The 14,106-nt window shown below is 38.9% G+C and overlaps 1 protein-coding gene across 1 annotated transcript; it reads left to right on the forward strand.

Moving 5' to 3' along the window:
* Nucleotides 1-8,062: 8,062 nt before the first annotated feature.
* On the forward strand, nucleotides 8,063-12,945 carry LOC18442453 (uncharacterized). Its single transcript, XM_006852668.4, has 2 exons — nucleotides 8,063-10,891; nucleotides 11,891-12,945. The coding sequence occupies exons 1-2, from the start codon at nucleotides 8,281-8,283 to the stop codon at nucleotides 12,352-12,354; spliced, it is 3,075 nt and encodes a 1,024-aa protein (XP_006852730.2). The 5' UTR covers nucleotides 8,063-8,280; the 3' UTR covers nucleotides 12,355-12,945.
* The last annotated feature ends 1,161 nt before the right edge of the window (nucleotides 12,946-14,106 follow it).

Below are 14,106 nucleotides of genomic sequence, written 5' to 3' on the forward strand. Positions count from 1 at the left end.
ATTTACATACAATCACAAAACACAAACCCATTCAACTACTGAAAAACTAAATCCCCAAAACTCAAAATGTTACAAACAACTTCCAAAAGCTTAAAAAAATAATAAAAATCACCCGTAAAAATCAAAATATACTGTCACAGCCATTGGCACAACAACACATTTAACTATACTAAGTTATTGATTTCGAGTTCTAATAAAACCCCCAAATTTGAAGTTCTCAACAACCCCAAATTTATAAATTCTTAAACAATAAATATTAAATAAACATAACTCAATAACTCATGTATATCATTCAAAAATTAAAAAAAAGCCCAAACTTACAGTTATAAAAACCCCAAAATTACAGTTATAAAAACCCCAAATAATACATACTATCACTACACTTTAGAAATCCGCCAAACGCCCTCAAAATGCGTCAATGCCATTATGATCCGTCAAAATGCTTCAATCCATATCTAAATAGTGATTTCGACAGTTAGAAATGTAAGAAAGAGTAAGAAATAGGGGGATTGAATAATTTCGAATGTTCTTGGACTGGTGCAGCCCAAGAACAATGACAGTTCTTTTTTAAAACGAGCCCCGTGTAATTTCGGATGTTGAACAATCGAAATTAGATTTTCGATTGTTCAATAGCCGAAAACACTAATTTCGATTGTTAAACAATCGAAACCAGCGCGGGAAGGTTAAATCAGCTATTCCCGTTTTTGGTTGTTGAACAACCGAAATTTTTTTGAATTCGGTTCTTCAATACCCGAAAATGGGTAAAATCTTCTTTTAAAAAAAATTCGTTATGAAAGGGAAAAAATGGACATCCTTGTAATATCGAAAACTCAAAAGTGTATCCGTAATAACGCATATTATAACTGATATTAGAGTACTTTCTCTTGTATTTAATTTATCTCTTTAGATATATTGTATTTAATTATCTCTCCAAAAGTATCGTACTTATTTTCATTCATATTTAATTATTTGTGGAGGTGTCCATTTATTCAATTTTTATTTAATTTATCTCTCATTTCTTGTTAAAAATGTTGGCCTCACCCAGTCTCGATTGATTTTTTAACTCATAGAGATTTTCGTGCATCGATTTTTGTAGCGACAAGAACATGTTTTGGCAATATTTAGAATTTTGAACGTTTCTGGATTCAGCATCGTTCCGAGGAAATGAACCGTCGAAATCCGCACAATCAACTATGAGAACTACCACTGTGTTTGCACCAGAATTGCAGGTTTTTATGAGTCGGGTGCCAATCAATCGATCGAAATCAAAGTCAGGGATCAAATTCTCGAGCTCTTGGTTCTTTACGTGGCCATAACAAGAATGGCACCTCGTGCAAACTGTTACAATGGGTTTCTCTCTCATGGCTTCTCTCGCTTTCTGTTTCTTCTCCTCTCTTCGACATCGTCGCCTTCCTAAAAAGAGTTTCCTCGGTTATGTTCTCATATCCAACACTAACCAGTGCAAACTGCAAACCCATCCAAATTCTTCTTACATTTCTTCTCTTCTTCAAGGATTTCAGGCATTTCCCAATCAAAATTTTCATATTCATTTCCTTTAGCCTCATCTTCGTTCCCTTCAACTTGTCAATAAGAAGTCAAGAACAAGTATATAACGAGAGAGAAGAAAGAGAGAGATTTTAGGTGGGATATATGCTCAGTCCATAAAAGTTAAGTTTTATTTAAAAGTTTATTCCACATTGGGGATGCTAGAGAAAGTTTGGCACTAGTGAATTATCAAAAGGGCAATGGCTTCATGCGGGCTGGACTGCATGACTACATATACAGTCCAAAAAATACAAGTAAGTGTTCCATCTAAAAAAATGGAAACTAACGGTCTAAATGTTTTCTTCTTAGAATAATTATTTCTAGTTTTTAAAATTTGTTTATTTATTCATATTCATGATCTCCATGTTAGATATTGTTGGGTTTATGAGGCCTTTAAAGGTCTTATGAGAGCTTATATGAGCATTGTATACAGTGAAACATAAACTCAGTGGGCTCTTGGGGACCATACTTGGCTAATACAATTTGCTAATACTCGGATTTGGCTTGACATTCTAGGCCAGCCAAGGTACCTCGGAAAAGAGATAAATGTATTTGATAATACTTGGATTTAGCTTGACGTGCTAGGCCAACCGAGTTGGAAAACCCAAGGTGCTTGGGAAAATAGATGAAACCGATGAGGGTTTAGTTGGTTAGCTTTGATGAGGTCGGAGTATGCCCAGATGAGAGCCGAACGATTGTGTGACCATTGTGTGTGATAACCTCATCATTGTATAATCAAACGGCATGTATATAGTTAGCCATACCAAGATAGTAATCTATTATTGAGCTTGAATCGTGTATATGTGCGACAGATTACCTTTATGCACCATAGAGTCATGGTTGCATCATGGTCTGGCAGATCATGGTTTGTTTATATGGGAGAACCTTAAATCCATAGATTAGGATTACATCCCCTAGCCCATTGATTGACTATGGCGGTCCAATCATGAGCTCTTGTAGTAGACTGTGGGTCATGAAAACTGTTGGGTCAGTTTGAGAAATTCTATGCGTTGATTAAATCCTAAACCTATTCAGATCTGATTCCCATCAAAATTAATTTAATTTAATTAATTATATGTTATTTGATTTTTAAAATGTTTATTTGAATTTTTATGAATCTTCTGATATTTTAATTTTGTCATTTGGATAAATCAAGAGAAATTCATTTCTAAAGTTTTAAATAAACTAAGAAGTTTAAAAAATTTAAACATCAATTTTTTATTGTTTCTAAAATATGTGGGACCCTCCATAATTATTGGAGGCCCATTTAAATCATATGGGACAATTGAGTGGGTCACCAAAGAGTGGCACGCCCCACCCCATATGAGATTGCCTTTTCTTGCTAAATATTGTGAGAGGCATATCTCGTGTTAGTTGGCTTTCCCTCTAAATATTATTCTTAAGTCTAACATTCACGGCCTCAGAGGCCTCGATTATTCAAGAAAGCCAATTGAGTTGGATTGCAAGTTATAAAGCTTATACTATCATAAATATTGATTTTGACACCTAGATGAAATCATTATATTTAATTCACAAAGCGATAGAAGCCAAGCTTGTCAGCTTCTATTATTTTTTAGTCAATATGTTCTTTGATTTCTTTTACATTATTAGAATTTGCTTCAGTTAGGCTCCCTCTTCTTGTCCTCCCGGGCTTACGATTACTCTTTATTGACCAAGATTTTTTTTCTTTCTGGCGAACAAAATAACCATTCTCGAATTTAGTTGCCCCAATTCCAATAAAATATTTTAAATCACCCAAACCCTTCATAAAAAAACTGCAATATTAACTTACCCTACTATTGTGACTCCCACTAAGAAATTCAATTGGATTTTGATTTTGTATGTAGGATCAAATGACGGTGGCCAATAAAGTACCAATTGTATGGGCTCTATTTTGAACGGCAGTAGAAATCAATTTTTGTGTTTGTTTGCATTCGAATTTTTGTGTTCTCTGAGGTTTAAAGACTTAGAATTCAACATGTAAAACATTTTTAAAAATCCAATAAATTTTTGAAATGGGTAACTCACAATCACTTGCCAATATTATGAATCGAACTCAACGTATAATCTATTGCAACAAAATGAACTGATTCCAAAGGTTCTAGCATGTTTAGTTATGCTAATGTAGATTGGAGCCATACAAAATTCTTTTCGAAATTATAGCAATATTGAGTAATATGTATAAATAAGCACAATGATATTCAAAGAAAAAAAAAAAGAATAGATGAGCATGAACACAAGAGGGGGATGACAGCTTAATTACCATTCCATTTGACTCAAGTAGACTGCAAAATTTTGGGTGAGATGGTTGTATTTTCCCACTGGTAGGTAGAACCAATGTCTCCACCAAACTTGTTTGGGAAGTTCCTTAGAAAGTAGCACTATCAGTGTAGTTCTCAATAATACTTTTGAAAGAGGTAGGTGGGTTAGTTGGGATTGGAACCTTGGCCATGCTGATGCAGCCATTATCTCCTTAACCATTGGGTCAGCAGCCTTGACCCCAAAGAGACTCTTGTTTAATATGTCCCCGTTTTCCGAAGGGCAAATTCGAGCTCAAATGCATTTCACAATCGAACAAAGTTCGATATGTCCACTGGTTTCTGGTTGTTTGATGGTGCCTTCACAAGAACTGATTATTGTCGAATTTGTTCGAGCACTTGCTGATCTGGAGAGAAACTTCTAGCCTCAAGCAAATCCAAAACTGATACATCCTTATGAAGCTGTTCTGACACAATTCAATCGTATCTCAAAAAAAGAACAAAGTTCAATATGTCTCTTGTGTTTTTGAATTTGGAATGTTGGACAGTGGCTTTGCAATAAGTTAGGGATCCTTGTCTGATTCTAATACTTGCTCATGTGAAAGAAATTCCAAGCCTGTGCCAAATCCAAAAACTAGTGCATCTTTATGTATGTTATTTTAATGTATGTGACATGTGAAATAGATAGATGTACTGAAGAATCATTATGTAACTAGCATTGGGTAGTGTTAGTTGGAGCAGGTTGAAGGTGGTCTTTCACCTTTAATGGCATTGAAGGAAGAAGGTTCCCCCTTTGGGACCACCCATTGCCCTTTATATGAGGGTCTCAGACTCTATCCGTGGTCCTTATGGGGCATGTGCCCATTGGCATTAATAACTCAAATCTCACTCTTTTTAACAATATTGGCATCATTCATGAGATCATGGAAGTTGTATATAAGGATGGCAACAGCCGGGCCTGGGCTGGACCAAAACTTGCTTGTTAGGGCCAGGCAAGACCCAGCTAGGCTAAAAAAAAAAAATAATAGAGAAAATAAATGAAACAAGGAGCAAAAAAAGAGGGTCGGGCCAAGCCGAAGTGGGCCAGCACTGGCCCTAGCATGGCCCTTGGGCTACATTTTATGGCCCAAGCCCTACTTTTTTTAAGCGGAGCCACCCCACCCATTGCCACCCCTACTTGTCTCTTAGGTTTAGGATCAAAATTTTGATAGAAAAATATGTCAAAGATCATAAATTGAATATTAAAGAGTAATAATGAAAGATTGAGGTAGTTCGATGCTTGGCACGTGTGGTCCCAAACAAGATTTGCATTTGAAGCAAGTCCAACGCAGGATCTCACAGGGTTGATATTTCGCTGGTCCCGTTCCGACACGCACTTAGAAGTGATGCGTGCTTTTGAGCCTTAGATCGAGGGATTGGTATTGGAATTGAGATGAGGGAGCAAGGGTCGCTTTCGAGAAAGACAAGGGCATGTGTAAGAAAAGAAAAATAAAGCAACAGGACGTAGAGGATAGAGATAGAGTTTTTTTAGAGAGAGGGAATTTTTTACACTGCAATAAAGAGAATGATAGAGAGAGAAGAGAGGGAAAGAGTTTGTAAGGGAGGGAACAGACACGCATAGTGGGAGTGGGGCTGGGACTACAAAAGAGAGGAGACAAAAGGGGACACCACCCGAGAAGAGGTGAAAAATAAAAGAAATGCATAAAAAAATCCCCCTCGAGGAAAAACCTTCAAAAATCCCGCTCATACGAAATTATAAAACACAACGTTTTAAACCCGGATCCATGGCGGATATGGATTGCCAATTTGGATCGACTTTAGATTGGTCAAAATTAGTGATCTCAAAAATATGAAAAATAAAAATAGAGGTTTTGGGGACAAGAATTTAAGAGGATTTAAAAAATATTATATATATATATATATATTAGAGGGGGATTTTCAAAGGTAACATGGTGGTATTTATACCAACGTAGAACCAATTTGGTCCATATAGATTTCTATATCTGTTGATGATCTAAATCAATGATTTAAAAAACCTTGGGTTGGCACAAAATCGCTCGATTCGATTCGAGAATCAGTCACTCGTACCAGTTCTGTGAATATATAAGAAATCGTCGGGGTCTAGAAGAAAACTAGTGATTTGCTATAGTAAAATGTCGTTGTGCTACACTAAAAACGTCGATTCACCACTGATTGATACCGATTCTTGGTTGGTTTACTGTTTTTGCACGTGTTCTTTCGCCGATTCACTATCAGTAAAATATTGACCTGGATCACCGATTCACTGATCTAAACCGGGTTTTACAATACCCCATCATCCGATTTTTAAATTATTTATCTGAATAAAAAATCGTCTCATTTTGATACACTAAAACGACATAACCATCCTAAGTGTATCTCATGGTTCCATTTCAAAATTGGAAAATGAAATATTTCAACAGTAAACTACTCAATATTCCTCAATTAAGGAAAAATTCAGGGGCAGTATGATTGAAGGATATTCTAGTAACTTGAACCGGCGCCAAGGGCATTTCTATAGTAGCCCCGTTATAATAAGAGAGAGAGAGAGAGAGTGTGTGAGGGACCATAGAAAGAGAGTATAAAGGCTCAGAGAGGGGACAGTGGGACCACGGAAGCTGGCTTTACTTTCTAAATCCTGTTCAGTCAAAACTCAGTCCGCTCCCTGCTTTTGAACAACTCATCATTTGTTTCTATCCATGTAATAAAAACCATTTATAAAGAAAAGGCCTATAATGCGGATATAACACAAGAAGACAACATAACCTTGGGTTTTTCTAAACAATTGCAACACTACCCATGATTGATTGCCCTGATCTGGTGCAACGCGAAAGGGTAATTTCGTCAATTGAGAGGAATCACGTTGTTTAGCTAGTGGCGAAAAGGATGGATCATAAAGAAGAAAATAGAAAAGTACTTTTATTTTATTTTTTACAATTATCCGAAAACGAGGCTCAACCCTCCATAATAAATAATAATCATTTTGTATTTTATTTTTTTAATAAAAAGTGGGGCGAGAGGCATCCAAGGCCCCCTCGAAGCGATAAAAAATGGGACAAAACATCATGGAAAGCGGCATCAATCTTTCGTTTTCCAGGGAGAGATAATAATCACCCCCTTCCTTGTCACCACAAGTTTGAAATCATCAAGGTTAAAAATAAGGTGTAAGTTTCATGAAAAATACAAAAATGTAAAGGAAAAATTTATGTAAGGTTTATAGTTTTACTTTTTTGGGTAATTAGATTTATAGTTTAAAACATAGAATTAAGATGCACCTATAAAATCTTAAAAAAAAGAAGAAAAAAAAAAGAAGAAGCTATTTTGAAGTCAGAAAAATATCGAACTCATCATCTCAAAATCGAGATATACAGATATAAAGAACAAAAGAGATTTTAAGTCTTAAAAATAATATACCTTGCATCAAATTACTTGGATTCTTCATTGACTTTCATGTATTTATAAATCTGCTTGATTTAATAAGTTCATAATTTCATAATTAGAGATAAAACTAGAGTCTTGCGCCAACCTAAAATTTTTGTAACTAAAACCATAGGTCATAACAAAGTTTGAATATTTTCCTTACTTTGGTCAAGATTGCAACCTTGTACAAACCATACCCAACCTAAAAACCTCGACTATGATACATTATCTAGATGGTTTAGACAATTTTTTGAATTGCAAATTTTATAATCCGTGAAAGAAATATATTGTAAATAAAAATTTTGAAATATTTTCGGTTCAGAGGTAAATTCTATTTCGATATTGAAAAAGAAATTAATACTTTAAATCTAATATCTTTACTATGGTTTTTGCTATTGTTACCAAAAACACGGGTGCCAATATTTTGTCAGCAAGGTGTTTAGAGAAAATTCTGTCGAGACAAAAGCATGCACTGTACACCCTGTCCGAGGCGTTGAGCAAACTTGAGCTCACTCTATGTCTAGACTCTAGTACCTACTCCCTCTCTCTCCTCTCTTTTTTATTTATTTATTTATCTTTTATAAAGGTGGAAAGGGGCTTGTTGGGGACCCGATCTACCAGGCTCTAAAAATTAGAACGTGGGCTAAAAACTGTGGCTAGAGGGTTAAGTGCAATTATAGCCCGATGGTAGGGCCACGTTGGGTCGGCTGATTCAAATTAACCTGATTAAACCGCTTCGGAGCCCATGACAATCCGGGTTCAATTTTGCGAACACGGGCCCACCCCCCTACTTTTTGAATGGTAATCCGTAGCCGTCCATCATCGCGCTTTCTACTCTCTATCTCTCTCTAGAACCCCTTACTCACCTCTGAGGTACCACAAGGTCCAGACGTTTCACTCTCTATCCGGCGATCTTTAGTCTGTAGTGTATCGTACATTGTAATTTGTAGTACTTGAATTTTTACTCTATTGCTCACTACTTTCTCTCTCTACCGTTCTCTTATAACACTCGGTCACGCCATTTCCCTCCCCCCATTTCATGTCCACCAGTGGAGAAAGCATGGTGGCCCTCTTCCTCCTCCTCCTCGTCCTCTCCACTCTCCACCACCACCCCATCTCTGCAAAATCTTCTCACTCCAACGAATACCGCTACCTTCTCTCTCTAAAAGCCGCCATTATCGACCCCGACAATTCTCTCCAGAGCTGGAACTCCTCCACAGACTATTGCTCATGGAGTGGCGTAGCATGCGACGCATCATCGAACCATGTCGTCTCTCTAGACCTCTCGGCCCGAAACCTGAACGGGACCCTCGCCCCCGAAATCGGGCGGCTGAGAAGCCTCGTGAACATCACAGTTGCAGAGAACCAGTTCGCCGGTGGGATACCGCTGGAGATATCCCAGATCAACGGCCTCAAGCTTCTCAACCTCTCTAACAACTACTTTAGTGCCAATTTTCCTGCAAATTTCTCCGGGCTCAAGAACCTCGAGGTATTGGACCTCTATAACAATAATCTCACTGGCCCTTTACCACTGGAGGTTACAGAGATGGAAGCGCTTAGGCACCTTCATTTAGGTGGTAACTTTTTCACTGGTACAATACCACCTGAATATGGAAAATGGGGGTTTATCGAGTATTTAGCAGTCTCTGGTAATGAGCTTACTGGTAAAATACCTGGTGAGCTTGGAAACTTGACAAAACTCCAGCAACTCTATCTTGGCTACTATAACATTTATGAAGGTGGCATACCTCCCGAGCTCGGGAACTTATCAGCGCTTGTGAGGTTGGATATGGCGAACTGCGCGCTCTCTGGTTCGATTCCACCAGAGTTTAGAAAGTTGCAGAAGCTCGACACCCTGTTTTTGCAGGTTAATGGGCTCTCTGGTCCAATTACGCCAGAGCTTGGAAGCTTGAAGAGCTTGAAATCCATGGATCTGAGCAATAACATGCTTGATGGACAGATCCCTGTGGAGTTTTCGGAGCTTAAGAACCTGACCCTTTTGAATCTCTTCCGAAATCGGCTTCATGGCTCAATCCCTGGTTTTATTGGGGATTTGCCTGAGCTCCAGGTCCTTCAGTTGTGGGAGAACAATTTTACAGGGAGTGTTCCTCAACAGCTTGGAATGAATGGTAATCTCATTCTTTTGGATATCTCATCGAACAAGCTCACTGGTTCAGTTCCGCCTCAGCTTTGCTATGGTGGAAAGCTTACCACTCTGATAACCCTAGACAACTTCTTGTTCGGTCCGATACCAGAGTCCCTCGGTGAATGTGTTTCTCTCGCTAGAATTAGAATGGGAGAGAATTACTTGAATGGTTCGATCCCAAAAGGTTTGCTCTCTCTCCCAAATCTTGTTCAGGTCGAGCTCCAAGCTAACTATCTCACTGGAAATTTGCCAGATTCAGGTAAAGCCTCTGAAAATTTAGGTCAGTTGAGTCTGTCGAATAATCGGCTTTCTGGCCAACTTCCTGCAAGTATTGGCAAATTTTCCAGCCTCCAAAAGCTTCTTTTGGATGGAAATGGATTTTCTGGCCAAATCCCTCCCGATATTGGTAAACTACAGCAACTTTCGAAGCTCGATTTCAGCGACAACAAGTTTTCTGGTGAGATTTCGCCAGAGATCACCAACTGTAAGCTGCTCACAGTCGTTGATCTCAGTGGAAACGAGCTTAATGGAACGATACCCTCTGAGATCACGAAGATGAGGATTCTCAACTACTTGAACCTGTCGAGAAACCATTTGATGGGTGGCATTCCACCTTCCATTCAAACAATGCAGAGCTTGACTTCAGTTGATTTTAGCTATAACAATCTCTCTGGTTTGGTTCCTGGTTCAGGTCAGTTCACCTACTTTAATGCCTCTTCTTTTGTGGGGAACCCAGGCCTTTGCGGCCCTTATCTCGGTCCCTGTAAATTTGGTTTATCCCCTTCTTCTCAAACTAAAGCAAGGGGCCCTCTCTCTTCAACCACCAAACTCCTGCTCGTGATAGGCCTCCTTGTTTGCTCGATCGCCTTCGCAATAGCTGCCATTATCAAAGCTCGATCTCTCAAAAAGGCCAATGATGCCAGAGCTTGGAAACTCACTGCCTTTCAGAGATTGGATTTCACGTGTGATGATGTTCTTGATTGCTTAAAAGAGGAGAACATTATAGGGAAAGGTGGAGCTGGGGTTGTGTATAAAGGATCAATGCCTGGTGGCGAACAAGTTGCAGTGAAGAGATTGCTTGGAATGGGGCGTGGGTCTACCCATGACCATGGTTTTTCAGCTGAGATTCAAACGCTCGGGAGAATAAGGCACCGGCACATCGTTAGATTACTCGGGTTTTGCTCAAACCAAGAGGCTAATCTTTTGGTCTATGAATACATGCCTAACGGGAGTTTAGGAGAGGTTTTGCACGGAAAGAAAGGTGGGCATTTGCATTGGGATACTAGGTATAAGATTGCAGTGGAAGCAGCCAAAGGGCTATGTTATCTACACCATGATTGTTCGCCCCTCATACTTCATCGTGACGTGAAATCGAACAACATATTGCTTGATTCAAGTTTTGAGGCCCATGTTGCAGATTTTGGGTTGGCAAAGTTTTTGCAGGATTCAGGAACCTCAGAGTGTATGTCCGCCATTGCTGGCTCCTATGGTTACATCGCCCCAGGTACCACAAATTCATTTTTTTTTGCTTTTTTCAAAAGTGTTGACTGTTCTTCATTTTGAATTGCAATTAGGTGAATGTTACCAAGTGTCTTAGGCAATAATTTTTCATAAATTGAATATGCTAATTATTAACTGGACTTGGAATTTTAATTTTTTCGATTACATGAATGAAATACACTGAATATGCGGAGTATGTTTGTATAGATGAGCTTAAAATTTCATGTTTTGACTGTGGATGATTGTGAAAGCAAAAAAGAGATCCATTGAAGTGGGTGGGTGGTTGGAGTCAAATTGGACTAGATGTGAGAAAAGGTTATTTAGACCTTGAAATGGCGGGCTATGGGGATTTTATTTGAGTTTTTCATAACCAATAGGGTTTAGGCACTTGACCTCTTTTTACTGACTGACTAATTCACAGTGGAAATTTAGAAGCCATGATATGCTGCACCTGTAGCTGATGTGAAGTTTCCTCATTGTCTTATCTCAAATAGCCCATTGTGTGTCCTGTGTCTTGCTCTCTGAGATTAACCAAAACCGTACTTCTTGTATAAGCTGCTCCATGGCCGCACCTCAAAGCCAGCCATAGAGTGTCTTATGTTGTCTCTCTGTCTCCACTATTAGCAGTGGCCAGTACCCTCCCTTGTTTACAGTGTACAGCATAGTAGTAACTTATACTTGACCTATTTTCTACAGTGATCCTCAACTTTGTCCCCAAAAAAAAAAAATCCGAAAGTGGAGTAAATAAAAGGCCAAAAAAAAAAAAAGCAATTTCCATCGCTACTATTTAGTATTGCATTGGACTGAGAAAATCAACAAAAAGAGGGGATGCAAATCACCCTAAAGGAGCAGTTAGTTTTCGTTTTTCTTGATGGTAGAGATTGCAATGGAATGATACATTAATCAAGGAAAAAGGGGAACTCAACTCTTATAACACCCATTCCCAATTTCTTCTTTTCAATGATTTGAGTTGCATTATGATTTTTTTTTTGTTTTGTTTCAGAGTATGCATACACGCTAAAGGTTGATGAGAAAAGCGATGTATACAGTTTCGGGGTGGTTCTCCTAGAGTTGATTACCGGGCGAAAGCCTGTGGGTGAATTCGGTGACGGTGTCGACATTGTTCAGTGGGTGCGTAAAATGACTGATTCAAAGAAAGAAGGGGTCCTCAACATTCTCGACCCAAGACTACCCACTGTTCCACTCCATGAGGCAATGCACGTCTTCTATGTCGCAATGCTTTGTGTTGAGGAGCAAAGTGTTGAGAGGCCGACTATGAGAGAGGTTGTTCAAATTCTCACCGATCTCCCCAAGCCTCCAGAGCAACCGAGCCCTACAACGCAAAAGCATGGTGGCATAGGTGGTGGGGATGCCTCTCCAGAGCCGAACGGGCCGAATGTTGGCGTTAAAGAACAGCAGGGCCAGTTGCCTCCTCAGTCTCCTCCACCTGATCTTCTTAGTATCTAAGCATAGTAAACCAGGGTCTCTTACCGAGAAAAAAGGAAATGTCTCAGTTCACACACTATCTCCCTATCTGTTTCTCTCTAATCATTCCAGTGGGGTTTGTGTGATGTTTGTAGCCCAATTTCCTAATCAGTTTACTTCTCTCACTTCATCTTTTCATTGGGGTTTGTTCACTGTTCTCCCCAAATTTTTATTGATTCTCTCTCTCTTCTTCTTTGCAATGGGATATAGTAGTCCCTCTGTTCCTGCTCTCTTATCTTTCTCTCTTGTCTGCAATGGGATGTAGTACTTCCCCTGTTCGTGCTTGTGAACTCTCTTTCCATTTCTTTTCTCGTCTCTTCAATGGGGTCTAATACTTTCTTGCGGTGTCACTCTCTTACGTCTATTGGGTGGGTTTTCAAGAATTTGGCGATAAGAAATGGAGTGGATTTTACTGATCATTTGGTTGATTTCCTGTACAGAGGACTTGCTTTTGGGTTTCTTTTTTGTTTTTGTTATTGGGAAAATGTCACAGCAAATGCACCAGGCCCAGTCATTTAAATGTGTAGGGTTTTGTAGGAGTTATCATTTATGAAAGAGAAGACTTTCCTTTTCTTTATTGTTCTCTTTATGCTCATAGCTTTCAATTTCCGAGGCTCTCTCGATTGAAGAGAGAGAGAGAGGGAATAGTTTGGTTTCAGAGTTTGCTTCAGAGGAGAGGACCTTCGTCGTGTGGGAAAAGGAAGTCATGGGAATTAGTAACACTGAAACCTCTCTCTCTCTCTCCTACCAGTTAAGACGACGAGATTCGCCCGCCGGTAATTCGGTGCAGTTGAAACATTGGCGACATTGCGGCTCCTCCTCATGCGCAGGAGAGATGGACAGAGTGTGAGGCCACGTTGGCAGGTCTCGATTTGACGGCCCACGAGATAAATGACTACCTGATTCTGCTCATGTATCAGACGTGTCGGGTCAGAACCAGCTGTCCTGCACTCTTTTCAGTCTTCTTTTCGACCTCATATGTATATTACGGCCCCCCACTAAAACTCACCTTCGTATTAATATTAGGGATATGCCAAGCTCTTCATAATATAAATATGAAAAAAACAAAAAATTGAACTTTAAATGTTCGCTTTCACCAAACGAACGACCATCTTTGATGATCTTGAACCTTTTCTTTCTTTTTGCTTTTGTTTTTCTTTTTCCCTCGTGGTTTTACTTTTTGGATGGGGTTTTTGTGAACCAGTGACTCATGTGTACACATGCGGCTCACTCTAAATCCATATTAAAGAAGGATTTTACAACCCAAATTTTAGGGATTCATCATCTAGGTGCAGGTGATTATGAATGTGAAAAAAATAAAATAAAATTTTTAATTTTTAAATGTAGTCATTTTTTTTTTAGGAATTTTTTTTGCACTAGCCATATATTATTTGGTCCGGTGTGCTTTACTCAAGGTCCATCTTAAAGATGGACTTTCGTAGGTTAGTGGGTTCTTCCATCCGTTGGCTTGCATAAACTTTTTCCCACTTTTTCTTTAATTTTTTCTCGCAATTATTAAGATCGACCACTTGGTCGAGTCGTATCCATATGTTTAAACTGGTATTGTCATGTTTATTATAATTGTGTATAAACGAGTCCAATCCCTTATCGATCTATTTTTAATTGATCTGATCCCTTATTGATTCAGATCCTGATAGCTATTTGTTTTTTTTTGAAGGCCGAAGCCAAACATTTACAAGCAAAAAGCTTGTTTTTCAACTATTTTATGGGTCG

The sequence above is a fragment of the Amborella trichopoda genome, chromosome 13, assembly GCF_054954075.1.
Source record: "Amborella trichopoda isolate Santa Cruz 75 chromosome 13, AtrichopodaSantaCruz75HAP2 v2.0, whole genome shotgun sequence".
NCBI classification, from domain to species: domain Eukaryota; kingdom Viridiplantae; phylum Streptophyta; class Magnoliopsida; order Amborellales; family Amborellaceae; genus Amborella; species Amborella trichopoda.

Bases quoted from the DNA above. Each gene is read 5' to 3' on its own strand.
- LOC18442453 (XM_006852668.4), top strand. From the start codon at position 8,281: ATGTCCACCAGTGGAGAAAGCATGGTGGCCCTCTTCCTCCTCCTCCTC. The intron at 10,892-11,890 runs GTACCACAAATT...GTTTTGTTTCAG, and splicing joins CTATGGTTACATCGCCCCAG to AGTATGCATACACGCTAAAG.